General features: G+C 43.2%; 2 protein-coding genes across 2 annotated transcripts; one reads left to right on the top strand and one right to left on the bottom strand.

Annotated features, from left to right (window-relative positions):
- Positions 1-100: 100 nt before the first annotated feature.
- On the bottom strand, positions 101-12,410 carry wu:fa56d06 (uncharacterized protein LOC795664 homolog). Its single transcript, XM_041853122.2, has 15 exons — positions 11,705-12,410; positions 11,165-11,209; positions 10,381-10,662; positions 9,829-9,963; positions 9,556-9,744; positions 9,172-9,306; positions 8,899-9,087; positions 8,515-8,649; positions 8,242-8,430; positions 7,998-8,132; positions 2,192-2,344; positions 1,381-1,499; positions 1,164-1,298; positions 932-1,043; positions 101-563 (listed from the first exon to the last, which is right to left on the bottom strand). Exons 2-15 carry the CDS (start codon positions 11,199-11,201, stop codon positions 490-492), a joined length of 2,019 nt encoding a protein of 672 aa, XP_041709056.1. The 5' UTR covers positions 11,202-11,209; positions 11,705-12,410; the 3' UTR covers positions 101-489.
- Positions 12,411-12,539: 129 nt separating this feature from the next.
- Positions 12,540-15,301, top strand: LOC121543330 (adrenodoxin). Its single transcript, XM_041853125.2, has 4 exons — positions 12,540-13,042; positions 13,857-13,981; positions 14,163-14,292; positions 14,823-15,301. The coding sequence occupies exons 1-4, from the start codon at positions 12,864-12,866 to the stop codon at positions 14,929-14,931; spliced, it is 543 nt and encodes a 180-aa protein (XP_041709059.1). The 5' UTR covers positions 12,540-12,863; the 3' UTR covers positions 14,932-15,301.
- The last annotated feature ends 22 nt before the right edge of the window (positions 15,302-15,323 follow it).

Below are 15,323 nucleotides of genomic sequence, written 5' to 3'. Positions count from 1 at the left end.
GGAAGACTTTGGACCTGTTGCTGAAGCATAATTGAAACAGCTTCAGGCAGAGCACATCTCCAGCTGTTTTCATTTCACAATGAACACGAGACACACCATGTAAAATACTCCGTTTTTATTTTAAGGGAGGACATACAACTTGATACAAACAGGATGCAGATGTTTTATGGTTCACATGATTACTGCATGGAAACAGAATGTGTAGAATGGATATAGTTATACAAATCCATGTGTTTTTTAATGTCACTCAAGATGGTGGCAGAATAGAACACTTCAATAGAACACTTCATGTGTTGGTTACTAGTGAGACCTGATATCGCTACCAATCGGGGAAAAAATAGTTAATTTCACTTTTCTGTTGTGTTTGTCTCCAACAGGTTTTGTTGCTTGCTATGTATGTTGCAACTTGCCATCGAGTGACCAGTCCCTTTCATAATACATTGTAATGTCCATTCTACTTGTTCTAATTCTACAGTTAGTGCAGGCCTCTTATGCTGCCATGGGGAAGGAGCAGATGGAAGCTCTCTTCAGTTCACAGTCCACTGCTGTCCACCAGCTCTCATCTGGGAGAGGGAACAAAGGACATTGTTGTTAAATGGACCACTCGTATACCATATCATCACATTTTAAGGATCTAACTTTGATTGTGTCTAATAGACCTGTTGATTAAAACGGTATCAGAATGTTATGGTCGTGAAAGAACAGAACTCAATCTTATCATATAACATGCTCACATAACCAAAACCAAGTTGATCTGGGTCCTTCCCAGACTTTTTATGATTTATAGCCTTATTTATCAACAGTCTCAAAGGTAGCATTTCACAATATAACCTGTTATTGATATCACTGTCACTTAGAAAATATTATATTGCTAATACTTAAAAGGTTGTCAATATAGATATGAAATACTGTTTAAAGGTATGAGTCTCACCAATTCTGAACATCTCCAGACAAGCCTGCTTGTCTGTCTGTGTGTCTGGGTGACCGGGCATCCAGTCACTGTAGCCCCAGGCGGACCCGTCGGTCCACTCTGACTGCTCATCCTGCAGGGGTCACAACACACACACACACACACACACACACTATTAAAACTCTTGGAAAATGGCTTGTTTACTATTAGACATTCTGATTGGACAAGAGTGAGGGGGTGATGGAATACTGACCTTCACGACTCCACCTAGCCAGGTGAGGACGGGGCTCTTGGTGGCCTTGGTCACCATGGAGACCAGGCGGGAGTGCAGGTCGCCGTTGGTTACGGAGGCCAGGTGTCCGTGAGGGGAGAGAACGCTGCAGGAGGACTGGACGCACACACACACAAATATTAGGACAGCTGTTTGTTTGAGAGAAAAGCGAATGTGACTGACTGGGTGTATATTTCACCTCTGCCTCACTGAAGGTCATTAGTGTGGGGTTGAACTGATAGCAGTGGCCATCGATGACCTCACCAACACACTCTGTCTCTGAGTGAGTCTCAGCCTTAGCTCTCACCAGCCTGTCATCTACAGGGAGAAGGAGAGCAAGCATACTCCGTCAGTACGCAAACATAACACACACTGTCTGAACTCGTCCACAGAGAAAGGAATGTACACTGGAGAGAGAGAAAGAGAATGTACATAGTGTACAAAACATTATGAACTCCTTTCCATGACATAGACTGACCAGATGAATCCAGGTGAAAGCTATGATCCCTAATTGATGTCACTTGTTAAATCCACTTCAATCAGTGTAGATGAAGGGGAGGAGACAGGTTAAATAATTATTTTTAAGCCTTGAAACAATTGAAACATGGATTCTGTATCGGTGCCATTCAGAAGGTGAATGGGCAAGACAAAATATTTAAGTGCCTTTGAACAGGATATGGTAGTAGGTGCCAGGTGCACCGGTTTGTGTCAAGAACTTCAACGCTGCTGGGTTTTTCATGCTCAACAGTTTCCTGTTTGTATCAACAATGGTCCACCACCCAAAGGAAATCAAGCCAACTTGACACAACTGTGGGAAGCATTGGAGTAAACATGGGCCAGCATCCCTGTGGGACACTTTCGACACCTTGTAGAGTCCATGCCCCAACTCAATATTAGGAAGGTGTTCTTAATGTTTTGTACACACAGTGTATATAACCCTAAATACCAATAGTTATTTCATTTTTTAGAGATTACCTTTCCGAAAAATTTAACATTTCAAAGCCCTGTACCTGGTGCCACTCTCCTGTCCATTTCACTGACGTGTTTCTTGACGAGGCCAGTGTTCAGGTCCATGATGAAGCGTCTGGGGGGCTCTGATCCCTGTCTGCGCTCCTCCACTGGAACACTCCTGACCTCAACCTCAGCCTCGACCAGCCTCACATCTACAGGGAGAAAGATAGGGCCACTGAATAAGCAATTCAAGCGGACAGGCTTTTAGAAATGGATATGAATATATACAGTCATGGCCAAAATTGTTGGCACCCCTGAAATTTTTCCAGAAAATGAAGTATTTCTCACAGAAAAGTATTGAAATTACACATGTTTTGCTATGCACATGTTTATTTCCTTTGTGTGTATTGGAATAACACAAAAAAACAGGAAAAAAGCAAATTTGACATAATTTCACACAAAACTCAAAAATGGGCCGGACAAAATGATTGGCACCCTTAACTTAATATTTAGTTGCACACCCTTTGGAAAAAATAACTGAAATCAGTCGCCTCCTATAACCATCAATAAGCTTTTACACCTCTCACCCGAATTTTGGACCACTCTTCTTTTGCAAACTGCTCCAGGTCTCTCATATTGGATGGGTGCCTTTTCCCAACAGCAATTTTAAGATCTCTCCACAGGTGTTCAATGGGATTAAGATCTGGACTCATTGCTGGCCACTTCAGAACTCTCCAGCGCTTTGTTGCCATCCATTTCTGGGTGCTTTTTGAAGTATGTTTGGGGTCATTGTCCTGCTGGAAGACCCATGATCTCGGACGCAAACCCAGCTTTCTGACACTGGGCCCTACATTGCGACCCAAAATCCTTTGGTAATCCTCAGATTTCATGATGCCTTGCACACAGTCAAGGCACCCAGTGCCAGAGGCAGCAAAACAACCCCAAAACATCTTTGAACCTCCACCATATTTGACTGTAGGTACTGTGTTCTTTTCTTTGAAGGCTTCATTACATTTTCGGTAAACAGTAGAACGATGTGCTTTACCAAAAAGCTCTATCTTGGTCTCATCTGTCCATAAGACGTTCTCCCAGAAGGAATTTGGCTTACTCATGTACATTTTGGCAAACTGTAGTCTTGCTTTTTTATGTCTCTGTGTCAGCAGTGGGGTCCTCCTGGGTCTCCTGCCATAGCGTTTCATTTCATTCAAATTTCGACGTATAGTTCGCGCTGACACTGATGCACCCTGAGCCTGCAGGACAGCTTGAATTTCTTTGGAACTTGTTTGGGGCTGCTTATCCACCATCCGGACTATCCTGCGTTGCAACCTTTCATCAATTTTTTCTCTTCCGTCCACGTCCAGGGAGATTAGCTACAGTGCCATGGGTTGCAAACTTCTGATCATGTTGCGCACTGTGGACAAAGGAACATCTAGATCTCTGGAGATGGACTTGTAACCTTGAGATTGTTGATATTTTTCCACAATTTTGGTTCTCAAGTCCTCAGACAGTTCTCTTTTCCTCTTTCTGTTCTCCATGCTTAGTGTGGCACACACAGAAACACAATGCAAAGACTGAGTCAACTTCTCTCCTTTTTATCTGCTTTCAGGTGTGATTTTTAGATTGCCCACACCTGTTACTTGCCCCAGGTGAGTTTAAAGGAGCATCACATGCTTGGAACAAACTTATTTATCCACAATTTTGAAAGGGTGCCAATAACTTTGTCCGGCCCATTTTTTTAGTTTTGTGTGAAATTATGTCAAATTTGCTTTTTCCTGTTTTTTTGTGTTATTCCAATACACACAAAGGAAATAAACATGTGCATAGCAAAACATGTGTAATTTCAATACTTTTCTGTGAGAAATACTTCATTTTCTGGAAAAATTTCAGGGGTGCCAACAATTTTGGCCATGACTGTATATATATATATATATATATATATATAGGTATATAATATATACACTACCAGTCAAAAGTTTGGACACACCTACTCATTCAAGGGTTTGTCTTTATTTTAAAAAAAAATTACATTGTAGAATAATAGTGAAGACATCAAAACGATGAAATAACACATATGGAATCATGTAGTAACCAAAAAAGTGTTAAACAAATCAAAATAGATTTTAGATTCTTCAAAGTAGCCACCCTTTGCCTTGATGACAGCTTTGCACACTCTTGGCATTCTCTCAACCAGCTTCATGAGGAATGCTTTTCCAACAGTCTTGAAGGAGTTCCCACATATGCTGAGCACTTGTTGGCTGCTTTTCCTTCACTCTGTGGTCGAACTCATCCCAAACCATCTCAATTGGGTTGAGGTTGGGTGATTGTGGAGGCCAGGTCATCTGATGCAGCACTCCATCACTCTCCTTCTTGGTCAAATAGCCCTTACACAGCCTGGAGGTGTGTTTTGGGTCATTGTCCTGTTGAAAAACAAATGATAGTTCCACTAAGCGCAAACCAGATGGGATGGCGTATCGCTGCTGAATGTTGTGTTAGCCATGCTGGTTAAGTGTGCCTTGAATTTTAAATAAATTACAGACTGTGTCACCAGCAAAGCACCCCTACACCATCACACCTCCTCCTCCATTCTTCATGGTGGGAACCACACATGCGGAGATCATCCATTCACCTGCTCTGCGTCTCACAAAGACATGGCGGTTGGAACCAAAAATCTCAAATTTGGACTCATCAGACCAAAGGACAGATTTCCACCGGTCTAATGTCCATTGCTCATGTTTCTTGGCCCAAGCAAGTCTCTTCTTCTTATTGGTGTCCTTTAGTAGTGTTTTCTTTGCAGCAATTCAACCATGAAGGCCTGATCCACGCATCTGAACAGTTGATGTTGAGATGTGTCTGTTACTTGAACTCTGTGAAGCATTTATTTGGGCTGCAATCTGAGGTGCAGTTAACTCTAATGAACTTATCCTCTGCAGCAGAGGTAACTCTGGGTCTTCTTTTCCTGTGGCAGTCCTCATGAGAGCCAGTTTCATCACAGCGCTTGATGGTTTTTGCGACTGCACTTGAAGAAACTTTCAAAGTTCTTGATATTTTCCGGATTGACTGAACTTCATGTCTTAAAGTAGTGATGGACTTTCGTTTCTCTTTGCTTATTTGAGCTGTTCTTGACATAATATGGACTTGGTCTTTTACCAAATAGGGCTATCTTCTGTATACACCCCTACCTTGTCACAACACAACTGATTGGCTCAAACGCATTAAGAAGGAAAGAAATTCCACAAATTAACTTTTAAGAAGGCACACCTGTTAATTGAAATGCATTCCAGGTGACTACCTCATGATGACTACCTCATGAAGGTCAACATTCACAAGGCCGCAGGGCCAGACGGATTACCAGGACGTGTACTCCGAGCATGCGCTGACCAAGTGACCAAGTGTCTTCACTGACATTTTCAACCTCTCCCTGTCTGAGTCTGTAATAACAACATGTTTCAAGCAGACCACCATAGTCCTTGTGCCCAAGAACACTAAGGTAACCTGCACTTCACGTCTGTAGCCATGAAGTGCTTTGAAAGGCTGGTCATGGTTCACATCAACACCATTATCCCAGAAAACCTAGACCCACTACAATTTGCATACCGACCCAACAGATCCACAGATGATGCAATCTCTATTGCGCTCCACACTGCCCTTTCACACCTGGACAAAAGGAACACCTATGTGAGAATGCTATTCATTGACTACAGCGCAGCGTTCAACACCATAGTGCCCTCAAAGCTCATCACTAAGCTAAGGACCCTGGGACTAAACACCTCCCTCTGCAACTGGATCCTGGACTTCCTGACGGGCCGCCCCCAGGTGGTAAGGGTAGGTAACAACACATCCACCACGCTGATCCTCAACATGTGGGCCCCTCAGGAGTGCGTGCTTAGTCCCCTCCTGTACTCCCTGTTCACTCATGACTGCATGGCCAGGCACGACTCCAACACCATCATTAAGTTTGCAGATGACACAACAGTGGTAGGCCTGATCACCGACAACGACAAGACAGCCTATAGGGAGGAGGTCAGAGACCTGGCCGTGTGGTGCCAGGACAACAACCTCTCCCTCAACGTGATCAAGACAAAGAAGAGGACTGAGCACGCCCCCATTCTCATTGACAGGGCTGTAGTGGAGCAGGTTGAGAGCCTCAATTTCCTTGGTGTCCACATCACCAACAAACTAACATGGTCCAAGCACACCAAGACAGTCGTGAAGAGGGCACGACAAAACCTAGGAGTCTGAAAAGATTTGGCATGGGTCCTCAGATCCTCAAAAGGTACTACAGCTGTACCATCGAGAGCATCCTGACTGGTTGCATCACTGCCTGGTATGGCAACTGCTCGGCCTCCAACCGCAAAGCACTACAGATGGTAGTGTGTACGGCCCAGTACATCACTGGGGCCAAGCTTCCTGCCATCCAGGACCTCTATACCAGGCGGTGTCAGAGGAAGGCCCTAAAAATTGTCAAAGACTCCAGCCACCCTAGTCATAGACTGTTCTCTCTGCTACCGCACGGCAAGCGGTACCGGAGCGCCAAGTCTAGGTCCAAGAGGCTTCTAAACAGCTTCTACCCCCAAGCCATAAGACTCCTGAACATCTAATCAAATGGCTACCCAGAGTATTTGCATTGCCCCCCCCTTTTATGCTGCTGCTACACTCTGTTTATTATCTATGCATAGTCACTTTAATAACCTACATGTACATATTACCTAAATTACCTCGACTAACCGGTGCCACTGCACATTGACTCGGTACCGGTACCCCCTGTATATAGCCTCGCTATTGTTATTTTTACTGCTGTTCTTTAATCATTTGTAACTTTTATTTCATATTATTTTATATTGTATTTATTTGTGTGATTTTTTTGGTATTCTTTCTTAAAACTGCGTTGTTGGTTAAAGGCTTGTAAGTAAGCATTTCACTGTAAGGTTTACACCTGTTGCATTCGGCGCATGTGACAAATACAATTTGATTTGATTTGAATAATAAGAAGAGACCTGCTTGGGCCAAGAAACACGAGCAATGGACATTAGACCGGTGGACATTTGTCCTTTGGTCTGTAGTCCAAATTGGAGATTTTTGGTTCCAACCGCCGTGTCTTTGTGAGACACGGTGTGGGTGAACGGATTATCTCCGCACGTGTAGTTCCCACCGTAAAGCATGGAGGAGGAGGTGTTATGGTGTGGGGGTGCTTTGCTGGTGTCACTGTCTGTGATTTATTTAGAATTCAAGGCACACTTAACCAGCATGGCTACCACAGCATTCTGCAGCGATACGCCATCCCATCTGGTTTGGGCTTAGTGGGACCATCATTTGTTTTTCAACAGGACAATGACCCAACACACCTCCAGGCTGTGTAAGGGCTATTTTCCCAAGAAGCAGAGTGATGGAGTGCTGCATCAGATGACCTGGCCTCCACAATCCCCCGACCTCAACCCAATTGAGATGGTTTGGGATGAGTCGGATGGGATGAGTCGGATGGCAGTGAAGGTGAAGAGTGAAGGAAAAGCAGCCAACAAGTGCTCAGCATATGTGGGAACTCTTTCAAGACTGTTGGAAAAGCATTCCAGGTGAAGCTGGTTGAGAGAATGCCAAGAGTGTGCAAAGCTGTCATCAAGGCAAAGGGTGGCTATTTGAAGAACCTCACACATAAAATATATTTTGATTTGTTTAACACTTTTTGGGTTACTACATGATTCCATATGTGTTATTTCATCGTTTTGATGTCTTCACTATTATTCTACAATGTAGAAAATAGTAAAAACATAAAGAAAAACCCTTGAATGAGTAGGTGTGTCCAAACTTTTGACTGGTGCTGTATATCAAAAAGAAAAACTTCTGTTGTACTTTGGGATCTCTCTCTCTCACCCTGAGGTATCAGTCTATTGCTTCTTTCCATCTGTCCAACAGGCCTGATGATGCGTCCGCTCCTGATGTCTACCAGAGTTTTCTGGGAGTTTTCGGTTCCCTGTCTGTACTCATCCACAGAGGGAGGAGTGTACACTGGAGAGAGACAATATATCAAACCCTAAATGTATTCTTTTTTTAAATAAATGTCATTTTCCTAGGAGATTCACTTTTCAGGATAATGCAACATTTCAAAGCCCTGTACCTGGTGCCACTCTCCTGTCCATCTCGCTGATGTGTTCCTTGACGAGGCCGGTGTTCAGGTCCATGATGAAGCGTCTGGAGGGCTCTGTTCCCTGTCTGCGCTCCTCCACTGGAACACTCCGGGGCAGAACATCAGCCCTCACCCATCCTCCCACTCTCCTCTGGACTGGGACTGGGACCTCCATAGGCTCTGGATAGGAAATAAATGGGTTAAGTGCTCAAGAAAGTTTTAGTATATTCTCTCTCTCTTACACATAAACACACACTCTCTCACCCTGAGGTGTCAGTTTCATGCTTCTCGCCATCTCTCCAACAGGTTTGATTATGCGCCCGCTCCTGATGTCCACCAGAGTTTTCTGGGAGTTCTCGGTTCCCTGTCTGAACTCATCCACAGAGGGAGGAACGTACACTGGAGAGAGAGAAATATACAGACACAATATCTGTTACACTGTTTTCAGCAATATCAGTTACACTGTTCTCAGCTATTTCTGTTACACTGTTTTCAGCAATATCAGTTACACTGTTTTCAGCAATATCTGTTACACTGTTTTCAGCAATATTAGTTACACTGTTTTCAGCAATATCTGTTACACTGTTTTCAGCAAGCATTGGCTTCCATAGCGAATGTCTGTAGGACTGCCAGAAAAGCTGTGCTTACTGTGTCCCACTCTCCTGTCCATCTCACTGATGTGTTCCTTGACGAGGCCGGTGTTCAGGTCCATGATGAAGCGTCTGGAGGGCTCTGTTCCCTGTCTGCGCTCCTCCACTGGAACACTCCGGGGCAGAACATCAGCCCTCACCCATCCTCCCACTCTCCTCTGGACTGGGACTGGGACCTCCATAGGCTCTGGATAGGAAATAAATGTGTTAAGTGCTCAAGAACGTTTTAGTATATTCTCTCTCTCTTACACATAAACACACACTCTCTCACCCTGAGGTGTCAGTTTCATGCTTCTCGCCATCTCTCCAACAGGTTTGATTATGCGTCCGCTCCTGATGTCCACCAGAGTTTTCTGGGAGTTCTCGGTTCCCTGTCTGAACTCATCCACAGAGGGAGGAACGTACACTGGAGAGAGAGAAATATACAGACACAATATCTGTTACACTGTTTTCAGCAATATCAGTTACACTGTTCTCAGCTATTTCTGTTACACTGTTTTCAGCAATATCAGTTACACTGTTTTCAGCAATATCTGTTACACTGTTTTCAGCAATATTAGTTACACTGTTTTCAGCAATATCTGTTACACTGTTTTCAGCAAGCATTGGCTTCCATAGCGAATGTCTGTAGGACTGCCAGAAAAGCTGTGCTTACTGTGTCCCACTCTCCTGTCCATCTCACTGATGTGTTCCTTGACGAGGCCGGTGTTCAGGTCCATGATGAAGCGTCTGGAGGGCTCTGTTCCCTGTCTGCGCTCCTCCACTGGAACACTCCGGGGCAGAACATCAGCCCTCACCCATCCTCCCACTCTCCTCTGGACTGGGACTGGGACCTCCATAGGCTCTGGATAGGAAATAAATGGGTTAAGTGCTCAAGAACGTTTTAGTATATTCTCTCTCTCTTACACATAAACACACACTCTCTCACCCTGAGGTGTCAGTTTCATGCTTCTCGCCATCTCTCCAACAGGTTTGATTATGCGTCCGCTCCTGATGTCCACCAGAGTTTTCTGGGAGTTCTCGGTTCCCTGTCTGAACTCATCCACAGAGGGAGGAACGTACACTGGAGAGAGAGAAATATACAGACACAATATCTGTTACACTGTTTTCAGCAATTTCTGTTACACTGTTTTCAGCAATATCAGTTATACTGTTTTCAGCAATATCTGTTACACTGTTTTCAGCAAAATCCGTTACACTGTTTTCAGCAATATCTGTTACACTGTTTTCAGCTAAATCCGTTACACTGTTTTCAGCAATATCTGTTACACTGTTTTCAGCTAAATCCGTTACACTGTTTTCAGCAATATCTGTTACACTGTTTTCAGCAAAATCTGTTACACTGTTTTCAGCAATATCTGTTACACTGTTTTCAGCAATATCTGTTACACTGTTTTCACCAATATCCGTTACACTGTTTTCAGCAAGCATTAGCTTCCATAGCGAATGTCTGTAGGACTGCCAGAAAAGCTGTGCTTACTGTGTCCCACTCTCCTGTCCATCTCGCTGATGTGTTCCTTGACGAGGCCAGTGTTCAGGTCCATGATGAAGCGTCTGGAGGGCTCTGTTCCCTGTCTGCGCTCCTCCACTGGGACACTCCGGGGCAGAACCAGGACCTTGCGATCCTGAAGCCTACCTCTAGGGGGTGCAACTACATGATCCCTCACTGGGACACTCCGGGGAAAAACCAGGACCTTGTGATCCTGAAGCCTACCTCTAGGGGGTGCCACTACATCATCCCTCAGTGGGGCAGCATGGAGACCTGGGGGGACACAACATACAATCAGTAAATATTATCATCTGGAGCAAAAGTGGGGGAAGGCATGGTCAGATTCATACATACACACACTTGCAAAAAGGCACATACTCATGCACGCACACACATGCACACGGGCACACACATACCCTATATGCATGCATGCCAGCACACAAACACACTGTCCTTGAACTTTGACCTTGGTATCCAAGGCATGAGCTTATTTTGATCAGATAAGAACATACATAGAGAAGGAACCGCTGCCCTATTTGTACAATTATTAACCACTGTGCCAGACAAATTGTCTAACATGATAAGAATTTATTGTAACAAAGTCCAAAAGAGCTAAATCAATGTCAAGAATAAGTCCAAAGTTACAGTACATTGATATGATGAAATGTAGTAATTTTGCACAAGCAGTAATAAACTGTAATATTTCAGTTATTCAAAATGTCAGGAATCTCGTCTGTCAAAAGAAAAGAAAGATTCAAAACGTTCAGATTCTTACTTGACAAAGCCAGGAGCAGCAACGTAAACGTCAACATCCTGTGAACTAGACAAGTAGCAAAGAAGAGAAAAAATGGATGAGAGAGAATAGGTACACTGATGGTGTACACACACCTGTCTAAATGTATATACTGTATCTACCTAACACAGGCAGGTAATCTCACCTGTTTGTTGTAGGGTGAATCCAGCTGTCCTAGTGCTCTGTGACTGTTCTCAATTTAAAAATCTCATTGTTTCTCTTACCTTTTAGTCCAAGCACCTCTGCTCAGTTCCTGTCGAGCTTAGCCTCTCCCTTCACTTAGATAATGTTTTGACTTGTGTCCATTTAACATTGAGTTCTAAGTACTTGAGTAGCTAGCCTACGTTGACTGTGTATATGTGTGTCTGGGTCAAAGACTGTGTCAAATACGTCTTCCTTTTATAAATAATATATATACTGTATAAATGCCATTTAGCAGACGCTCAGTCTGTGTGTCCTTATGTGTGTGTCTGTGTATCTTTGTTTGTGTGTATTGAGTGTGCGTAGTTGTATTTCACTTACCTGTATGGTGATGGTCTGAACAGGTGGAGGTCTGAACACTATGGAGACTCAGAAAGTCATCTGAGGAAGGATTGAGACTCACTGGTCAATAAGTATTCATCTGTAGCAATAAATATTATAAGGGGCGTATACTCTCTGATATTAACACAAACAGTTCAAGAAGTTGGGAAACAGTGGCACTCCCATTCAAAAAATAATAAAAAGGACAAAAAGACGTCACCTCATTTCACCTTTTTATAAAGATTTTGGAGTGCCGCCGTATCCCAATGTTCTTGAACTTGGGATTTTATTGGAAGTCATTGTCACATATGGCAGAGCACCCAGCTAATAAAGCAAGATAGCGCACCTGTTACCCACTCCACACTAACAAGAACAGTATTGATTGATTCTGTTTTTTTATATCAGTAACATTTGATCAAATCACTTTATTCCATTTCAACTATGCCCTGTGTAAACCACTAAAATGATTATAACACATATCTGATATGATACACCATATAGGATCTTATGTATCAATGGAAAAGGAGACTTGTGGTAGTTAAGTTTTCCCATAATGAGTTTTGAGTAATAATTTCCCTTTCAGCTCATATATAGATTTTGAGGATAAGAGTACTTTTCAAGACCACAGTAGACAACTTTAAAACTTTTAAAAAATCATCATGCACTGACATTTGGATACATTATGGAATACATTATATAATACATTTGGATACATGAAAACTATTCACTGTACACTGCCCCGAACGTGACCCCAAGAAAACTATTGTGATTGGTCACGTAAGATCACGTGAGAGTGCAGTGTCAGAATTTGTTCCAGGAAGTTATTCTGAGACCCTTAAATAAAAATGTAAAACCTTGCGCTTTGCCTTTGAAATAGCCCAGAAGTTAAGCTTATTTTATTGAAACAAATTAGAGATAAATCGGGGATTTCAGGTTTGATCGTGTAGCAGTATGCTGTATGGCCTCCATATAGCAGTAGCTAAGGTGTTATGTAATAAACGTGACACCGACCGAGCAGCCGTGTCTTGTGGTTATGCAAAAGGCTAGATATAGCCATTTTAGCTAACGTTAGCTGAATTTGGCATGAAGTTAGCTTGTCAGTACTGTATCGGACTCTTCTCCGTCGTTTAAGCTATATTTTGAACGTCATCTCCAAGCAATGGCTCTGGTGACATCGGCAAGAAGACTATTTCATGTTTCGTTACGAGAAAGTTCTCTACGTCGAGCAGAAACACTAATTTCAGCAACAAACACAACGTCGGGGAACTTATCATTGGCCGGTCAGAGAAGGGCCTGCATTCGTGTAAGGGATTTTAGCACCAACACACAACCTCTCAGGTAAGGAATGGTGTCCTCTATCATGTCCCCAAACTTACTTAGCATGCTAGCTATAAAGGTATCCACGATTAGTTAGGCGACTTGCTTGCTAGTTAGTTAGATAGTTAGCCATATTGGCTACCTTCGCTAGCTAACGTTAGCTAGATAGCCTTCAGTTATTGGCTTATTTGATGCTAACTTCAGCAGAAAGGCTTGTTGCGTAATCATTCTGGCAGTGTTAGGGGGGGTAGAAGGATTACTTTATCCTATCCCAGGTATTCCTTAAAGAGGTGGGGTTTCAAATGTCTCCGGAAGGTGGTGAGTAACCTTATGTAAATGTCATCATTTGAAAATCATGTGCAAATAAATTAATTTGCAAACTGTCACCATTGTACAGCTAGGTACAACTGACTGATCAGTCTGGCAGATAAGTGCCATCAAACCAGGGCTCTGTTCAGGATCTCTAAACAGTTGTTGGACCACAACATTCCTGGATTGCTTGTGGGACTAGTTACTCACTGTGGAGTATGGAACGACTGTGTGGAAATATTGTGCAACACATCTAGGTATAGCTGTCAAAGGTCAAGCCATAGGATCTGTGTGCAGAAACCAGACTTGACCACTCGGAGGTACGCCTTAAAAAATGGCCTAGCTGTACATTCGCAACAGAAGTCCTGAGAGGTGGTTACCAAGTCTATGGGAGTTACCCATTTCCTGCATACAAAGCAAAGTCCTTGAGAATCTGGAAAGTGTTATGTTAATCTAATATATTTCCAATCCCAGCATAACCACAGCTTCTGTCTGTAATTGCCCTCTTGTGTCTGTTCCTGTGCAGAGCTGACAATAAGGTGACGGTCCACTTCATCAACCGAGATGGAGAGAAGATCTCTGTCAAAGGCTCTCCTGGAGACTCTCTCCTAGATGTCATTATTGACCAGGACCTTGATTTTGATGGGTTCGGTGAGTTGGGTTACATTTAATGTCGAATTCAAATGGTTGTTTATTGTAGGTTTCGCCTGCTCTCTCACACACTCAGTGGTATTTTTTGATCTCGCTCTTTCTCTGTGTCTGTCTCTCTGTGTCTGTCTGTGTCTGTCTCTCTGTGTCTGTCTGTCTCTCTGTTTGTCTGTCTGTCTGTCAGGCGCATGTGAGGGGACGCTGGCCTGTTCTACCTGTCACCTGATCTTTGAGGAAGACGTGTATAATAAGCTGGGCCCAGTGACTGACGAGGAGATGGACATGCTGGACCTGGCATACGGACTCACGGACACGTGAGAGACACACACAAATTGGTGGCCCATTGATTGGACACACAAGTGAAATTACACACACACACACACACATTGCCACCAGTGTAATCAGTGTTATGCTGTTCAGCCTTGATTTATGAGATGAGGAGATAATCATTGTGAGGAACAAGAACAGAGGGATAAACAACCGTGCACATGCCTTCTACTGTCGCTAGCCTGCTTTCCAACCAATCGGAAGGGGATTTGAGTTCTGTATTACTGTTGCAGGTTTAGGCAGAGCAAGTTGAGAAGGGTGACCGTCATGATCTCACTAATCATATTAGCGGAGTGTTGACTGAACCCCTTGTGACACTGGCTCACTTCACTTATGTTGACCCAAAACGTTACCCCCTAAACACAGGTCTTGAATAAGATTACCTCCTCACTCTCCAACTTCAATTATCCACTTCCTCTTGATTTCAAGTGGATCCATTTTGGTTAGGTCATAGTATTGTGAAGCTTTTATTAAATATGTTTGTCATAATCCTATTTTTTTTTCATTTTTCTGACAGGTCCCGCCTGGGTTGCCAGATCTGCCTGACCAGATCCCTGGACGGCATGACGGCGAGGGTGCCTGAGAGTGTGGCAGACATCCGACAGAGTGGAGACGGATCCTCATAATGGCAACCCCAGACCAGAGGAATAGATATACTGAAATTTGCCCCATGTTGGTACCACATGTCCCAAATCAATGCTTTATTTCAACACTAGCATGACCAAATAATGCTAAATTCTAAGTGGTATGCTGGTATGAATATTGGAATGGAAGACGCTGTATTTATAGAAATTATAATTATAACATTTTATTGAGTCCCCATCATCACAGTTTTACATTCACTTTATACAGGGAACAATGGGAAAGTTGGCAAATAATTCCTAACTAAGCAAATGTTTCTGTGTAAAGCAGGTTCTGGAGAATAGAAGAACATTTAGATGGAAGTCTCTAATCACCCCCTGCCCCATATACTGAACAATAAATATAAATGCAACAATTTCAAAGATTTTACTGAGTT

Source organism: Coregonus clupeaformis, chromosome 28 (genome assembly GCF_020615455.1).
Source record: "Coregonus clupeaformis isolate EN_2021a chromosome 28, ASM2061545v1, whole genome shotgun sequence".
In the NCBI taxonomy this organism is placed as follows: Eukaryota; Metazoa; Chordata; class Actinopteri; order Salmoniformes; family Salmonidae; genus Coregonus; species Coregonus clupeaformis.
The sequence above is the reverse complement of the archived record's forward strand: the minus strand, read 5'-3'. Positions and strand labels throughout refer to the sequence as shown.

Excerpts from the sequence above, each read along its gene's own strand:
- wu:fa56d06 (XM_041853122.2), bottom strand. The coding sequence starts at position 11,201 with ATGTTGACGTTTACGTTGCTGCTCCTGGCTTTGTCAA. Across the intron at positions 9,307-9,555 it reads GGACAGGAGAGTGGGACACA|TGTACGTTCCTCCCTCTGTG; the intron begins GTAAGCACAGCT and ends CTCTCTCTCCAG. Across the intron at positions 8,133-8,241 it reads GGACAGGAGAGTGGCACCAG|TGTACACTCCTCCCTCTGTG; the intron begins GTACAGGGCTTT and ends GTCTCTCTCCAG.
- LOC121543330 (XM_041853125.2), top strand. The coding sequence starts at position 12,864 with ATGGCTCTGGTGACATCGGCAAGAAGACTATTTCATGTTTCGTTACGA. Across the intron at positions 13,043-13,856 it reads ACCAACACACAACCTCTCAG|AGCTGACAATAAGGTGACGG; the intron begins GTAAGGAATGGT and ends GTTCCTGTGCAG. Across the intron at positions 13,982-14,162 it reads CCTTGATTTTGATGGGTTCG|GCGCATGTGAGGGGACGCTG; the intron begins GTGAGTTGGGTT and ends TCTGTCTGTCAG.